This window comes from Hemiscyllium ocellatum, chromosome 31 (genome assembly GCF_020745735.1).
Source record: "Hemiscyllium ocellatum isolate sHemOce1 chromosome 31, sHemOce1.pat.X.cur, whole genome shotgun sequence".
Lineage (NCBI taxonomy): Eukaryota > Metazoa > Chordata > Chondrichthyes > Orectolobiformes > Hemiscylliidae > Hemiscyllium > Hemiscyllium ocellatum.
In genome coordinates this window covers 7,685,755-7,704,219 of record NC_083431.1, presented here as the reverse complement: position 1 = coordinate 7,704,219, position 18,465 = coordinate 7,685,755, and the positions used below count along the sequence as shown (strand labels likewise).

Below are 18,465 nucleotides of genomic sequence, written 5' to 3'. Positions count from 1 at the left end.
ATTAACGTTGTACTTTAGATGTGATTTTGTAATTAGATTGGCCAAAGAATTACATTAATCACCATTTACAATGATCACTCAGACTTGCAATGTGATTCACTTATGCTCACTAGAAGCTACATTCTCTGAAACGCTGATTCCTGTCCTTTACAAACAGGCCGCAACTAAACAAAAATTTTCTTGCTGCCTTGCCCATGGTAATGTTTTGACCAATCAAGTTTGACATGCTGGTTATAATTTGAACAGAAGCTGTGGGTAACTGTTCCCTGAGGCACCATGGCAATTTCTTGACCAATCAGCTCCATCATCTCATGCAATTTAAATTGTTATTCCCTTTGACATTTGGTATTCTTGTGATTTGATCCTGATAAGAACAAGATTAAATGTTTTCACAGCAAGTTTTTTTTAAACCGCACTGCTCAAGTTACGTATGATATGAGTATTGATTGTTGGGAATGTGAAAAGTGACTTGCTATGAGGGTGTAGAAAAATTGGAGTAGAAAAATTGTGGAAATTAGGTACAAGCTTAAGAATGTAGCTAGTTAGGGAAAAGTATTTACTCTGTGAGTTGGTAAGGAGGGTCACCAATTTGAGTGACAAAAAAAATTGGGCAAGATTTTTTAACATAGTGAATTGTTGGAATGTAAAATACTTTTCAGCAAGAGTGGTTAAGATGATTACATCCTTAAGGAGAAAATTGGATGCATTTTTGAATCGAATTGAGTGTTACGATCTCAGTTATGAGAATAGGGGACAAGCCACATATTTGATTGGAACTGTCTTGATAGACCATAATATTTAAAGAATGCAATGTGTGAAGAATGAACAGAATGAAAATAAGTGACTGGCCTCTTGGAATAAATTGAAATAGTGAAAATAACCTTTCTGTGCAAATTTGATCAAAACAAATAAGTGATAATGCCTAGGATCTTAAACAAGTAAGATAATGGTTTGTATACAGTTTTACTTCTATCTTTAAAATCAATTCAACATAGTTTAATCAGCTGATTCTTTTTTTACTGTGGCCTTCACTCTCACTTTTAAATCTATTTATCTTCTGAAAGGCATTTCTGTTTTTTGTGTCTGGATGCACAAGCCATAGCTCAAGTCTTTGATATATCTCTACCAATACAACCCCTGATCCACCTTCTCATGTTGCTGATAGACAGTGACCGCAGCCAACTTGAATTATGTGGACATGCGACACTCCCTGGCGTCAGATCTGTAATTGGACTTGTCCCTTTAAAAAACCATAAGCGATTCCCTTGTACTCCCTTGTTCTCTCTTTAAACATACAGAGCCACATTCTTTGGTTAAACAGTATTGACATCTACAGCCTCAAAAATAACTGGAATGGCAGGCAGTAAGGGTGACACTCAGTGTTAGGAACAGGTTAAGTCAGTTTGGAAAAATTTGGCAACTAGGATATAATATAGGAAAATGAAATTATACATTTTGACAGGATGAATAGAAGAATTTAATGACCTTTAAATGGAGAAAGACTGCAGAAAGTTACAGCACAGGGATTTAGGGATCCATGTGCGTGACCTCATTGAAACATATAGAATTGAGAGGTCTGAATAGAATGGAGATGATATTTCTAGCAGCAGGAGAGACCAATATCTGACCGACACAACCTCAGTGAACAGACAACCTTTGAGAACAGATAGAGGAATTTAGCCAGAGGGCAGTAAATCTGCAGAAGGCCATGTCATTGAGTGTCTTTAGGACAGAAATAGTTCTTGATTAGTAAGTGGGTTAAGGGGAAAAGGCAGGAGGATGGCGGAGAGAAACATATCAGCAATGGTCAAATGATGGAGCAGACTTGATGAACAGAATGATGTAATTCTGTTGCTTATGATTTAATCTGGGGAACAAATGCACTGTTGACATTGACTTAAAAGGAAATGAAGTATCTTAAAAGGGAATGGAGTATCAAAATAGGGAGACTTTGATAAAACTATACAAGGCATTAGGACAGACCACAGCTGGAATACTGTGAACAGTTTTGATTCATTCATCTAAAGAAAGATGAAATGGCTTGGGGGCAGTCCAGAAAAGATTAATTTGATCAATTCTGGGTATGCAAGGATTTTCTTAGGAAGGGAGGTTGAGTAGGCTGGGCTACACTTATGTAGTTTAGAAGAGTTCAGATGAATGAGAGAGACCTTATTGAAACTTGAAACAGATTCATGGACTTCACAAAGCAAATTTTCAGAGGTGTTTTCCCCTTGTAGGAAGGTCTAGGACCACAGGGCAAAATCTTGTGGTAAAGGGCTACCCTTGTTGTGGTTCTGTTCGCCAGGCTGGGAATTTGTGTTGCAGACGTTTCGTCCCCTGTCTAGGTGACATCCTCAGTACTTGGGAGCCTCCTGTGAAGCGCTTCTGTGATGTTTCCTCTGGCATTTATCGTGATTTGTATCTGCCGCTTCTGGTTTTGCGTGGGATTTTGTACACTACATTGGTTTTGCTCATGCTGGGTATCGCATGAAGGACTGCACAAAACACTACATAGGACAAACAGGAAGACAGCTCATGGTCCGCATCCATGAACACCAACTAGCTACGAAACAGCACGACCAGCTATCCTTAGTAGCCACACACTCGGATGACAAGCAACATGAGTTCAACTGGGACAACACTACTATTATAGGACAAGCCAAACAGAGAACAGCCAGGGAATTCCTAGAGGCATGGCATTCATCCACAGATTCAATCAATAAGCACATCGACTTGGACCCAATATACCGGCCACTGCAGCGGAACTGACAAATCGGAAGCGGCAGATACAAATCAGTATAAATGTCGGAGGAAAGATCATAGAAGCGCTTCACAGGAAGCTCCCAAGCACTGAGGATGTCACCTAGACAGGGAATGAAACGTCTGCAACACAAATTCCCAGCCTGGCGAACAGAACCACAACAATGAGCACCCAAGCTACAAATCTTCTCTCAAACTTTGAAAGGGCTACCCATTTAAATTTAAGACAAAGCTGAGGAACGTTTTTAAAGGTAGGACATCTGTGGAATTATTTACTGCACAGAAATGTTGAGGCTGGGTCATTACATATATTCAAGGCTTAGATTTTGAATCAGAAAGGGAATCAAAGATTATGGAGATATGGTAGGAAAGTGAAGTTGAGGATTATCAGATCAGGCATGATCTCATTGAACGGCAATGGCCAAATAATCGTCTTATGGTCTGTCTTTTTGTATGTTTTTACTTACACAATCTATTTTCACAGTGACACTGGGCTTTTTTCATGGAGTCATAAAATTGTACAGCACAGAAACAGACCCTTTGGTCCAACTTGTCTATGCCAATCAGATATCCTAAATTAAGCTAGTCCTATTTGCCAGCATTTGACCCATATCCTTCCTATACATTGTACCAGTCTCAATTACTACTTCTGGCAGCTCATTCCTTACACAGACCATCCTCTGCATGAAAATGGTGTCCCTTAGGTCCCTGACCTCTAGTTTTGGACTTCCCTACGCTGGGGAAAAGACTTTGACTGCTCACCTTATTGGTGCCCTTCTGATTTTATAAATCTCTATAAGGTCAGCCTTAGCCTCTGAATCTCTGGAGAAAATAGCTCCAGCTTATTCAGCTTCTCCTCATAGCTCAAACCTCCAACCCCGGCAATATTCATTCAAGTTTTTCTGCATTCATTCAAGTTTAACAACATCTTTTCTATAGCAGACAGACCAGAATTGAACGCAATATTCATTGGCATAACCAATGTCCTGTAAAACTGAATTGTGACATCCCAACTCCTATGATCAATACACTGACCAATAAAGGCAAGTGTACCAAATGCTGCCTTCACTACCCCGTGACTCCACCTTCAAAGAATTATGAACTTACACCCCAAAGTCTCTTTGTTCGGCAACAATACCATTACTTGTATAAGTCCTGCCCTGATTTGCCTTATCGAAATGCAACACCTCACTTTTGTCTAAATTAAACTCCGTCTCGCACTCCTTGACCCGGATCTCTTTGTAATTTTAGGTAACCTCCTTCTCTGTCCACCAATTTTGGTGTCATCTGCAAAACTGTTCCTACTATATTTTCATCCAGGTCATTGTTATAAATGACAGTAACACGAGACCAAGCACTGAAACTTGTGGCATACCCCAGTCTGGAAAAACAGCCCTCCACCACCATCCTGTCTTCTACCTTCAAGCCAATTTCTTATCCAAATGACTAGCTCTCCCTGAATTCCATGTTATCTAACCTTGCAAACAAGTCTACCATGGAGAATCTACCATGTAGAACATCTTGTTGAAGCGCATTTCGACAATGTCCACCGTTCTCATTTCTGCAAGACTCAATGCTATTAAAGCATTGTAAGCACGTAAGCATAACAGAAAACAAAGTAAACAGCTACTAATCTATTTAAAACTAAAATTCTACATCTTTACAAAGATGGCCCAAGCAACTTAATTATTGTAAACATCTGTGATTTTAATATTGTGTGCATCTTCTGTGATGGCATAAAGATTGAATCATTAAGTTGAAGTTAAGTTTCCCATTTAGCTAAATTTTGCTCACTTTTCAATCCTCCCAGCTCCTAGGGGTTGCAGTTCCAAGGTAACATCACTAATTTATTTACCTTGGTTTTTTTGCCTTGGTGGCAGTTGATTTATGTCTTTAAATGGACTCAGGGTGGCCTACCAGATCCAGTAGTGCTGTGTTGAATCTGTCCAGTCACCTACAACCCCAAAGGCCCCTCTCAGTTGTAACTTTGGCTGGATCCTTCCCACAATCGTCTCATCAAAAACTAGGACCTCTTCTCTTCAGTCACCATGTGGAGCTTGAAAGGAAGTATTGTTAAGTTGTCCTTGCAATATGTATGCTGTGTAGCCTAACTGAGGATAAAAGAAACGACGCAAGGCAGGTAGAAAGCTAAAGTTGAGGAAAGAATTGGATCAAGAAGCAAAACATTATACAGCAGCATAAAGATTAGATGTAGTGGTTCATTTGGAGTTAAACAGTAGATCTGATAGTGTGATAAAATGTATTAAATGTCTTTGTCAGATGTCATGTATTGTCATATGAAATCATTAACATGCTGACTTCTAATTTGAGTCTGAAACGAGCTAATGTAATCCCATCTCCAAAATTCAATTTTGATTTCGTCCCCAACTTAACATGATCAAGTTTAATATGCCTCATTGTGTTATGCAATTAAAGTAATGAGGTTTTCATGAATTTCAAGACTTTGCAATATGTCTTAACTATATACTGAGGGGTGACCTTATTAGCGGTTTATAAAATCACGAGGGGCATGGATAGGGTAAATAAACAAGGTCATTTCCCTGGGATGGGGGAGTCCAGAACTAGAGGGCACACGGGTGAGAGCTTCTGTTGGCAGTTGACAAAACTGACCAAAAACACAATAAGAATTTAGTTTAAAAATGAAATTGAACATGGTGATCTAACCTAATGGCACAAATTGGCATGGTGCTAAGCACTGTTCTGATTCATTTTCTGTGCTAAGTTATTTGATATGTGGTAAAGTGCTGCACTTAGTCACAGGAAATGACCCGCCAGTGGTTCTCCTTCTCTCTGATAACCGTGACTCTTAGCGGAAATTGTGGGGTTTTTGCATATCAAATAAGAGCATGATTGAATTCCATTGCAGTGCCTGTGAGGAGACATTTGCCAGATATGTGAATAAGAATTTAAAAAAATCTGAACAGGAGTAAGCCATTCGGCCCCTCAAGCCTGCTGTACCATTCTGTATGATCATGCCTGTTCTAATATGCCCCTCATCCATTTTCCTGCATTTTCTTGATCAATAGGAAACTCAATCTCTGCCTTAAGTATAGACAAGGACTCTGTCTCCAAAGCTGTCTGTGATAAGGAATTCCAAAGACAATCCTCTACAATAACAAAATCTTCCCCATATCAATTTTAAATGCATACCATATTATTCTGAGACTATGCCCTTTACTCCTAGATTCTCTCATGAACGGAAACATCTTGTTAGCATTTACCTTGTTAAGCTCTTTAGTGGTGCTAAACGTTCAATGAGATGTCCCTCATTTTTCTAAACTCATGAGTAGAATGGTATTAACGGTCACCTGGGTGCGATCTTGGCTTCTGTGTAATTGTAATCCAACAAGACAGTCTGTACTTTGAAAAGAAATGGCCAAATACTGACATGAAATTACTCCATTCTTTCTGTAGCTTTAGATGACCTTGCTTATTGGCCAATGACATTTTAAAGCCTGGAATTAAGCATACATTTGCAACTTAACTAACATTAGTTTTTTATGAATTGTTTGAATCGTGTGGCCAGATTGTTGTTTTGTAATCCCTTCTTTTGCAAGTCCAGCGATCAGCTTGTATTTTGTTTTTTTGTTTCAGGGCACGTAAAACTGACAGATTTTGGGCTATGTAAAGAATCTATTCATGATGGTGCAGTGACCCACACCTTTTGTGGCACAATTGAGTACATGTGAGTCCTTTTAAAAAAAATAGAATTACATGGAAATATAGGAACAGCAGAGAGCATTGAATTTAATTTTGGGAAATTGAACCCTTTATTTCTGATAATCATATCTGCCATTTAAGTATAAAGAACCTTAGCTAAGTGGATCAATTTAAGTTTATTTAATACTTTAAACTTGTCCTATTTTACTATTTATTTTTCATGTGCTTTAGTTAGGGTTATACACTGTAAACATTGATGTGTTTTCACATACTACCTATGTTTTCATATTTTACTTCAATAAATCTGTGCAAGAGTCAGAGGGATTGGTTACTTGTTTGCTGTTCAGAATTGGAACATTTTCATTGATTTGCAGGCAAGCTTTCACTACTTAGCTGTCCACATTGAAGCATATTGGCATTCCAATGCAGTCCTGTCTTTTCAAAGTTAACGTCTTATGAAACTGGTATAATTCAACCACTTTTTCAACTGCTAGAAACCTTAAATTGCTGTGTATGCCACTTATATTGATTTTTTTTTGACATCTTTCTCTGAACTAACACTGTCAGGAATGCATTAATGTATCATTTGTCTTATTGCTAAGTGTAAAATAGCTGCTGTTCCTTTTGAATGTGACTTCAATTTGGTGAAATTCTTTAAGGGTGATGTGCTGCAACATCCATATTGGCAAGGCCACTACCACTCCATGGTTACCTCATTTGACACAATGTAATGCCCCACAAAAGACTATGACACTTGAATGAAGCTGTAATGTCTACTGCATTGCATCACCTTCTATCACATTGGGGAAGCCCATTAGAAGGAACTCCAAATCAAATTGAAATTTGTCAAGTGAAAGTCCTGTTTTGTGGGAGTGCAATTCACATCCTTCTAATAGAAAAATTTATCAAGATTTGCTTCCCTTTCCCCTATTTTAATGTAATGCTATAGCATTTGGAACGGATCTGAAGATAATGGGATCTCATTCCTTTTCTAATAGGGCACCTGAAATTTTAATGAGAAGTGGACACAATCGGGCTGTGGACTGGTGGAGTTTAGGAGCCCTAATGTACGACATGCTGACTGGAGCAGTAGGTGCACAGTTTAAAATTGCATGCCTTTGAACCTTTCACATGTTAAGTGCTTCATTCCATTTTGGAAGGCAACAAAAAATTGCAAGATAATCAGAGGGTTAGATAGGGTGAACAGTGAGAGCCTTTTTCCTCTGATAGTGATGGCTAGCATGAGGAGACATAGCTTTAAATTGAGGGGGAATAGATATAGAACAGATGTCAGAAATAGTTTCTTTACTCAGAGATAGGGGCATGGAAAGCCCTGTCTGCAACAGTAGTAGAATTGCCAACTTTAAGGGCATTTAAATAGTCATTGAATAAACATATGGATGAAAAATGGAATAGTGTAGGATAGACAGGCTTCAGATTGGTTCCACGGGTCGTCGCAACATCAAGGGCATGTGCTGTTCTGTTATGTTCTATGTTCTAAATTGTTGTAAGAGTACATTTTTTTTTTGACTGTCCAGGAGGCTGTAATATGTTGGTAAATTTTGGTTTTAGAAATATTTTTCTACAAAGCCTCATTTGTAAAAGCTTAGATAATTAAGCGCAAGTTATCTCCAATATGCTGTAGTTGATGATGGAGAAGCTGGTGGGAAGTGAGTGGCACAGTGAAACTAAGGCTTCAAATAACCCATGTCATTAATTGGCTCAAATCTCAGATTTCCAATGTCGGAACTCAGTTGAGAGGGCTAACGCTCCATCCTTTGGTTGTTACTTGTAATTCAAAAAAAAATTTACATCACCAATAATTAACTGACATTGCCTCCTTTTTAAGAAGTTGTACCATAAGAAATTAAGGTGTATCTAGGCTTTTACTCTAGGTTCCATCCTCAATCCTAAGATTGTGTGTCTTGTGTAGGTGTAATGGCTATTCAAAATATTGCTGCAGTCAACTTTAAAATGCTTGGTTGACTTTCCTGCTAAGAATTCTGAAAGTTTAAGTTAAATCCTTTGGATTATGGGATTACTTGTTCTGTTTTGTCTTTGCTTAGTCTTGGTTTTGTTTAAAGATTTTGAAGATTCTTGTCCAGACATAAACAAAAGCCCCATAACACAGATGAAACTATTGCCAACATAGCACCCATACTACAGATGAAACATAAAATGATCAAATAAAGAATCCACTTTGTTTGCAATCAAGCTGTTTTCTTTGTAATGGCACCGTGAAGTGTTTGTAAAACTTTAAGAAAATGTGATGGGAGTTGACTTTATTTTTAGTCTTCTGCAATTGTCTTTCGAAATCATTGAAATAATTTCAAAGTGCGTGCAAAAGTTGGGTGAATATTTAGTACATGTACACTGGGAGTGAGGTGCTTGGAGAGTGAAGGATGTGAATCTGAGTGATTTAAGTATCTAATGCACCTGAATGGCTCTTTAGTAACTTCCTGAAAAATAGGGTTGACTGGGACATCATTTGCTTTTCCATGCGTTCTGGCAATTCAGATGAAACATGATGATGAAACATAGTGGGGGAAAATAAACTAACTTTGACCACATGAGAGGCAATAATACACAACTGAATAATTTTTGCCTTTATATTTCAAGCTTTTATCTTAAGTTTGTCAGTTAATTATTGGTTGGAAATGCTTGATCTTTTCACATTTAATTTTAAAACAAAGCATCTTTAAATTGTTTTGAGTTGATGTATGCTTCTTCATTTTTACTTAGCCACCATTCACTGGAGAGAACAGGAAGAAGACAATTGACAAAATCCTGAAATGTAAACTCAATTTGCCACCCTACCTCACACAGGAAGCCAGAGATCTTCTTAAAAAGGTATTCTATCTTATTATCTTAATACTGTAAGGTGTTTGAAGTTTGAATCAATTCTTGGCAGAAATAGTGAATGAGAGTGAGAGAGATTAAAGTGGCCTCTGAGATGTGTTCATTATTGGACTAGTTAAAGTAGTTTACTACACTTATGTACAATGTAATGTACAATGGAAGAGTAAGCCAAATCAGGTAACTTCTGCTGAAGCTAGTTTTTGACTGAGGGAATCATGTTGGAATCTGTTTCTTGAATTTTGAGCACAGGAGTATCCAATTAATGAAGTCAAAAAGCTGCATTTTCAAATACCAAACCATTCCTATGTTTTGATGCACCATATATATTTTAAGTGTTATGTGTGCTTGTTGAGTAAAAATAGAATCTTAAAGCTGTGAACTATATGCCTGCCTTGGTCTTCACTTTAGTAGACAAGCAGGAGGCTGGAAGACCACAGCAAGCCAAGCAGCATCAGGAGGTGGAGAAGTCTACGTTCCTGAAGAAGGTTTACACCTAAAACGTCGACTTCTCCACCACCTGATGCTGCCTGGTTTGCTGTTTCTTCTAGCCTCCTGCTTGTCTACCTTGGATTCCTGAATCTGCAGTGTTTTTGTCTCCGTTTGATCCTCACTTTCATATTCTTGCATTCATTCCGCCCTGCGAGCTTATTCAGATATTTAGTTGAGTCATATCCACTGGCCCATCTTCATCCAATTGTTCTGAGTTACCTGGACTTCTTGAATACTTCTTTTCTTAAATTATTATCTTCTTGTTATCGCCTTTAAACTGCTCTTCATTCTGATGTGCCCCACATGAAAGCTGCTATTCCAGAAGCTGAACTGCTCCCATCTCGAAGAACACGTCAGTTTTTTTTGTTACTGATGAACATTAAAGATGTAACCATAGGATAGATTTGGAATGGATAACCTTGAGAAGTCCTTTTAACTATGAGTGTCTGATATGGCAACTTTACAAATTAAGCTTTTGTTAGTGATATAAATGTAGGAACTTGAATTGGCAAGTCTGGTACACTGTTCCATCAAGACAATCCTGTTAAAATATCTAGTAGGATGAGGTATGTTTTGTTCGCAGCCACTGTTGAAGCACTAGTATAGTGTCAGAAATCTTGACATAATTTGTCACAATCTGACTCTTGAATTTGGATATTGGGACAGCCCACGTATTAAATGAAAATTATTTGTTTTTTCTTTGGACACTTCCAGAAATTGAGACTGTAAAACCATTGTTAGCTTTCAATGAGGTAAATCTCATTGTTGAAGTCTGTACTTTTGTCATTTGTTTTGTTTTTAGCTGCTAAAAAGGAATGCTGCTTCACGCCTTGGAGCTGGGGTTGGGGATGCAGCAGATGTTCAGGTATGTTTACAGCAGAAACCTTCATATGAGTCAGCATCAGACAACGAAGATTGAATTACTAGATTCTTGGATTCTGGCAATTCTTACTTTTACAGATATGGATTGACCTAACACAGAAACTGACTTAAGTAATCAATAAACTTTAATGGTCAGGGACAGATGAATTATGGGCATACAATGCCATCTTTAATACTGGTGTATCAAAATCTTATTTTGGTTAAAAATTACTTTCACTAAAAATTACTGCCACTTGGATTGATGCAACGGCCATCACTTAATATTCACAACAGATTTTGAACTTGGCATGTTTCACCTGTTAATTAGATTTCTGTCCATGTTTGGGATAGAGTCCATATCTAGCTGGTTTCTCTGAGGAGGATTAATTGTTTAAACAGATATTTCTGCATTTTTCCCATTTATAGTGCGTTTCCTCAGCACAGCCTAGGAATGAAACTTAGATGTGTTCCTCTTTTTTGGGCTAATCCGGGCAATAGACAATCGTCTAGAATGGCGACAGTTTAAATCTTCGAGAGCAGTACTTCTGTAATTTGTTGCTAATGAGTTAGAGCAGTGGCCTGAGTTAAAAGTCCATTAAATTTATTATCTTTGTAAAGAAGCCACTAGGTCTCAGGTGTGTGTTTCCTTTGGTAATCAAGTGAAAATATATGATCCATAATATGGCAAGTTGGAGACAGTGGCTTGTACCTTGCTCTGAGGAACAGCTAACTGCAACTTCACTGTCACTGTATGGCTCCGGTTTCTAAATATTCTTCACAGCTACCCCAGTATATATTTATTTGTAAGTTTTCAAACATGTTGAACCTGGTAGTATTTTTGTTTGTCTGAAAGGTTTCTGGTAAAGCATCTTACGTACAGGAAATATTCATGTGACCAACCTGCCTAGATGATGAAAAACAAAAAGAAAAACCACTAGAAATTACTGAAGATGAGTAGATCATTTGGTGAGATTCTTTTGGAAGCAGGTTTAGTTTTGAATAGTCTGGATGCCTAGTGCATTCATTGGAAATTCTGTATACTGGCCAAAAGAGTATAAACATCTTGCTAAATGGGATATTCCTAACATTTAGTTGAACTTGTTGGGATAGCCAAGTTGGGAAGAGCTTTAGATGCAAGACGACTGTGGTCAGAAACACCCGAACCAGTAGATTTATGACCTGAGGAGACTAAGCGTAAGATGCTAGTGATGCTGTGTGAATGGGTAGAGTATATATGTAGGTTGATTGGAGGAAATTTGAAGGTAAAACCTTGCCAGAAGTAAGTGTAAGACCTTTAAAAAAACTCAAACCTTACTCAAATCTTTGAAGTAGTACTCTGAACAAGTGATTAATTTTCTGAATTTTGCTAAGTACGTTGATTTGGAGTATAAATTGAATAGGCATTGAAGGAAATTGGAGTTAATTTTAGTTTGAAAATAATGGTATTCAATATTCTACTAATATCTAAGATAATAGACTATATAAGGTACTGTAATAATATTCATATCTTTGAATTTTTCAGGGTAATTATTTTCATTTAAACCATAAGCCTTGTTGCGTTTAGTAATTTTATCCTTTAGTAAATACCTGAATTTTCAGATTCTGAAAGGAGAATACTAATCTCTGCCTAGATAATATTAACATTAATTTATATAAGCCAGGTATTGTTTCTGGGGATGTCCCAAGGTAATTCGCAGCCAATTAATTACTTTAAAGGTTTTCCACTCATAAATATACAAGTAAATACCCAATTTGTGTAAAGCAAGTTCTTGTAAGTGGCAAGGAGGCTAACAGTTAATAGATATATTTTCTATCTATGGAATCCATCTTTTTGTGCAAATTCAATGTTATGTCCGTTAATATGAGAGTTTTTAAACTTGAAATTATTTTTATTAATAACTCAATTAATTCTAATGCAGGCTCATCCTTTCTTCAGACACACGAACTGGGAGGATCTTCTTGCTCGGAGAGTTGAGCCACCTTTCAAGCCATTTCTGGTAATTGTAATCTTACTCTATCTTCCTCCTCCTCTATTTGTATCTCGATGTTGGTGTGTCGATTCCAAAGTGTCCCCAACACTTTGGAATTCTGTGTTCCATCATTTTTCTTGTGTAACCCTAGCCAATGTCAGTTGACATTTGACATTGTGAGGGCATTACAGTTGAGATGTCCATATTTTCACAAGCTTACTTTGAGCAAGGGATACTAAATACCAAAAAACAAAAATCTCACTTTCCTTCTCTAAACCAGGATACTGAGGCAGATTGTAATGCCTGTGTTGCTGCTGGGGCTGAAATTAGTGACCTCAACACAGATATTGCATCGTACTTGAGATGTTCCAAGTCTGTATAGGTCAACAAAATGCACATTTGGGGAGTTTGCTAAGTGAAATCTGTTGTTTAGCTGAGGGAGAAATAAATTAATAAAAATACATTGTGCTCCTTTTGAGCTATGTACAATTATTTGCAATGATATGGGCATTTCATTACCTTGGCATGTCCTAAAACATTTCAGAGCCAATAAAATACTTGTGAAATGTGACAGAAAAATATGCACACAGACTCACCAACAGTGATGTACTAAATGACCAGACAATCTGTTTCACTGAAGGTTGAACAGTAAATATTAGCCTAAGCATTGGGAAAACTCCCTGCTGTTGTGATTTTTTTTCTGTCAAGGTAAAGAAACAACCAGGACTTCAGTTTAAAATCTCATCTGAATGAAAGAAATATGCGTTCTCAGAGAAAACCATGTTTCATGACTTTGTAAAACCCCAAAGGACCTTGAAGTGCAATGACCCATGTACTTAGTGTAGTCGGTATAGTTTGTGGATACAGATTTCAATTTTTGCACAATAAGATTCCACAAACAGTGTCTGATCATTATCGTGGCAATCTGTTTTATTGATGTTGATTTAGGCATAAGTGTTGCCCAGGACACTTAAAAGGCTCCCTATTCACTTTAAAATTGTGCCATGTTGCCTTTCACCAGAAAGGCAGACGGGGCCTTGGTTTAATGTCTCATCTTAAAGCGAATTCTGCAGTGGCCTTTCACTGCATAATAGCTTAGATAGATAAGATACCCTACAGTATGGAAACAGGCCCTTTGGCCCAACAAGTCCATACCTACCCTCTGAAGAACAAACCACCCTAACCCATTCCCCCACCTATATTTACCCCTGACTAATGCACCTAACACTATGGGCAAATTAGCATGGCCAATCCACATAACCTGCACACCTTTGGATTGTGGGAGAAACTGGAGCACCCGGAGGAAACCCATGCAGTTGCAGGGAGAATGTGCAAGCTCCACACAGACAGTCGCCTGAGGCAGGAATTGAACCCAGGTCCCTGGTGCTGAGGCAGCAATGCTAACCACTGAGCCACCATGCCGCCATCTTAGTACTTGTACCTCTGAAATAGGGCTTGAATTCACAAATTTCCATGACAGCATTGCCTCACAGCAGCACCAACACCTAATGCATCTGAATATTTCAAGAGGTTGCTTTGATATTTTTTAATGTCCTGTGTTATTCAATAGAAGAGACCAGTGTTGGAAATCATATGGATTGGGCTGTCTTCCATTGGAGCCATATTTCCAAACCAAGCGAACTGTTTTACTAATGAACTTAAATTCACAGCACTTTAAACATTTGAGCATGTAAATGAGACTAGCCTAACAGCCAGAAATTTTGAGTTCAAGTTCCACACTGACAGGTTATGCAATTTAATTCCATAAATCTTGATAGTTTGACACCAGAAATGAAGGTTTTGCAACAATTTGGCAAACTTAACTAGTTTGCTGATGCACAACAATATCTGTCAAAACCATGACTTAGTTTGCACTACAAGGATTGTACTTAATGTTAATTGATCTGGCCTACCAAATTATAATCCCTTGAAATTAGGGATAGGCAATAAATTGAACTTTGTCGAGAGTGTAGTGCTGAAAAATACAGCAGGTCATGCAGCATTCGAGGAGGAGGAAAATCGATGTTTCGGACTTTTGCTTAGTACTGCTGCCTCTCAGTATCAGGGACACGGGTTCAATTCCAGCCTTGGGTGACTGTCTGTGTGGCGTTTGCACATTTGTCCCGTATCCGCATGGATTTCCTCCGGAAGACTCTAATCTGCAGCATTTGCAGTCTTCACTTTCAACCTAATAAATTGAACTTTGTCAATATTTGCCACATCTTAAGAACAAATAAAAATTCCACATGCTAACTTGAAGTCCAAGCACTTTAGAATACTGTTTTCAGTTGAAAACTGTAGAAATTATTACAAATATTAAAATCCTGGAATCGTAATCCCTAGAGTGCCCAAAGTGCCCATTTGGCCCATCAAGTCTGCACCGACCCTCCAAAGAGCATCCCACCCTATCCCCATAACACCATGGTGTCAAACTACCAGATTTATGGAATTGAATTGGACAACCAGCCAGTGTGGAACTTGAACTCAAAATTTCTGGCTGTTAGGGTAGTCTCATTTACATGCTCAATTGTTGAAAGTCCTGTGAATTTAAGTTCACGAGTAAAACTGTTCTTTTGGCTTGGAAATATGGCTCCAGAGGAAGACAACTCGAGGCTAATTCACCTTGCCTACACATACCTAGACACTGTGGGGCAATTTCACATGGCCAACCCAACTAAGTTGCACATCTTTGGACTGTGGGAGGAGGCTGGAGCTTCCGGAGGAAATCCATGCAGCAAATGTGCAAACCCCACACAAACAGTCGCCCAAGGCTGGAATTGAACCCGTGTCCCTGGTATTGAGAGGCAGCAGTACTAAGCAATGAGAATTTGAACTTGTACAAGAAAACATCAATAGTTCTGTACCTTGTTGTCTTAGCCACTTGTGCACGACTTCCTGTCACCTGAATGCTAACTGTTTAATGTTGTCTTGTGTATTTTTTATTAAAAAAAACAAAATACATGCACACATCAGATAGAAGTAGTATAAATACTTAAGATTTTGTAAGTTATACTTCAATCTATTTAGTTACTCAACCAATACTGCCATTGAAATCAAGTAACTGTGTACAGACTAACAAGTGAAGCAGATACTGTCACAATCTACAAAACTATACACTGAATAGCATTGAGGAACGAACAAGTGTTAAAGGTTGATTTTCTCCATCTTATCTCTCCAGTGTAGGTTGGATAAGTTTCATTTCACTTTGTCATACTGTACTCCTAAAAAGAGTATCTGGAGATGTGAAAAGTTGCAATAAATTAAGCTTAGTGCCTTTTACATGTATTTTACATTAACTTTTTATTTGCAGACCCCCAATGTAATGTGTCAGTACTGCTGATTATTTTTCACCAAGGTAATTGTTCTGCCAAATGTTAATTCCGGCCCTATGTAAACAAAGTACTTCTTTTGTTCTGAGTTATGCTGAATTTTCCAGAAAGATGAATGGGAGACAAAAGATGAGAAGATCCTAAGGATTAGTAACCCAATTCTAAATGAATTGTGTCTTTTTTCCTGTTTAGCAATCAGATGATGATGTCAGCCAGTTTGATTCAAAGTTCACACGACAGACACCTGTTGACAGTCCTGATGACTCAACCCTCAGCGAAAGTGCCAATCAAGTCTTCCTGGTAAGCCTTTTGGATACACTGTTTGAGGTAGTTAATATCAAATTGATGAGAAGTTAGAAAAATGTTGGCACTAGACAAGTGAACAGTACAAAATCCAAAGGGAGTAGTTGAAGCTTGCATAAATGTATTTAAGGAAAAGTTATATAAATTTGAAAGAGAGAAATAGTGAATATCCTGAAAAGCAATGTGAAGAAGTTCAAGTGAATCATAAAGTGCAAATATTTGCCATGATCCATTGCTGTATTATAGTCTAAATGTAATATCTGTTAGTATAGGAATTGTACAACAGGAGCAAGTTAAACATTTGTAAAACTCTCTCTCTGTTTCAGTATTTACTTCAGTGTTGACCTTGAGCATCTGCTTTTGGCAAGGTGACACTTTTACTGTTGCCAATTGTTCTGCAGTTGTGAGCAGTTTTGTTCTGTAAATCTACAATGGTTGTTTAAGATTTTTGGCAAATGAATGCATCCACTTTGTTTTAAATTTATTTTTCACTTTTAAATTTATTATTTGACCTAATTACATTAAGCTTCTTCGTGTATGCCTTACTTCTCGTATTTTTTTCAGTCAGGCATACTAGAGGAGCTTTTAACATTTCCATTGGTTTCATGTCCAGAATGCTCCAATTTCTTTGAAAATAGCGAATCATAAATCATTAAGTCATATTAAATTTCAGTGTTCCTGATGATTGTCTGCAAGAAGTGTGTTTGGTTGCAAATCCTATCAAAGACCTCAGGTTAGTTGAAGCAAGAGTTGGAGGCAATGAGGAATTTACAGGAGGCAGAGAGTTTGATTGATGGAAGTTTCAGGAAGGTAGAAAAACTGCAGAAGCGATCACGTGGATGGGCTATCTTTAGGAAAGGTAGGAGGGGGCAAGCTAATAGTGCGGGATTCTCCTGTGGTGATCCCCATCTCAAACAAGTATGTTGTTTTGGAAAATACAGGGGATGATGGACTCTTGGGGGAATGTAGCACTGTCAGCTAGGTTTCTGGTACTGAGATTGGCTCTGCTGTAGTGAGAGGTAATGCCAGGTACCAACCAATTGATTGCAGTACAGGACTCTAGTCAGACTAACTTTTCTGTGGCCAACAGCAAGATGGCCGAATGGTGTGTTGCCCCCGTGGTACCAGGGGCAAGGTTGTCATGGTGCAGAATATTCTGAAAGGGAAGGGTGACTAGCAGACAGTTGTTGTACACAGTATCAACAACATAGGAAAAGAAAGGAAAGAGATTCTGAAGAGAGAATATAGGCAATTGGACAGGACTTAACAAGTCCTCAAGGGTAGGAATATCTGGATTATTCCCACTATCACATGCTTGAGGTGAGGAATAGGAGGACAGAGCAGATGAACACATGGCTGAGCTGCTGGTGCAGGAGGTAGGAATTCACTTTATGGATCATTGGGATCTCTCCTGGGGTAGAAGTGACCTGTATAAGAAGGGATAGCTTACACCTGAATTGGAAGGGGACCAATATCCTGGCAGGGAAATTTGCTAGCCCTAGTCAGGCTTTAAACTTGTAAAGGGGGACGTGGGGTCAAAGAGATAATGGGAATAAAGATAAGCCTGAGGCTGTACAGTTGAGAAGTCAGGGCAATCAAAAGGATGGCAGAAAATGAGCTAAGACTGATAAATTAAACTGCATTTATTTAAATGCAAGACGCCTAACGGGTAAGGCATATAAAATCAGGGCATGGTTAGAAACGTGAAACTGGAATGTCACAGCTATTACAGAGATGTGGCTCAGGGGAGTGCAGGACTTGCAGCTTAATGTTCTAAGGTATAGATGCTATAGGAAGGAAAGAAAGTGAGACGAGAGGATGCAGGATGAGCGGATTTTTTGAGTAGGGGTAACATTATGGATGTACTGAGTTTAAAGTCTGGTTGAAGATTTGTAGCTCGGGTGTCCGTTGTTGTGGTTCTGTTCGCCGAGCTGGAAGTTTTTGCTGCAAACGTTTCGTTCCCTGGCTAGGGAACATCATCAGTGCTATTGGAGCCTCCTGTGAAGCGCTGCTTTGATGTTTCTTCCGGTATTTATAGTGGTTTGTTCTTGCCAATTCCGGGTGTCAGTTTCAGCTGTAGTAGTTTGTATGTGGGGTCCAGGTCCATGTGTCTGTTAATGGAGTTTGTGGATGAATGCCATGCCTCTAGGAATTCCCTGGCTGTTCTCTGTCTGGCTTGTCCTATGATGGTAGTGTTTTCCCAGTCAAATTCA

At 38.4% G+C, this 18,465-nt stretch overlaps 1 protein-coding gene across 1 annotated transcript in view; it reads left to right on the top strand.

Moving 5' to 3' along the window:
• The window catches only part of rps6kb1a (ribosomal protein S6 kinase b, polypeptide 1a), a 78,762-nt gene that overhangs the window by 38,816 nt on the left and 21,481 nt on the right, over positions 1 to 18,465 (top strand). The window contains exons 8-13 of the mRNA XM_060848340.1: positions 6,376 to 6,466; positions 7,440 to 7,530; positions 9,184 to 9,291; positions 10,592 to 10,654; positions 12,570 to 12,647; positions 16,142 to 16,249. Coding sequence (XP_060704323.1) covers positions 6,376 to 6,466; positions 7,440 to 7,530; positions 9,184 to 9,291; positions 10,592 to 10,654; positions 12,570 to 12,647; positions 16,142 to 16,249 — 539 coding nt within the window. The remainder of the gene's footprint in view (positions 1 to 6,375; positions 6,467 to 7,439; positions 7,531 to 9,183; positions 9,292 to 10,591; positions 10,655 to 12,569; positions 12,648 to 16,141; positions 16,250 to 18,465) is intronic.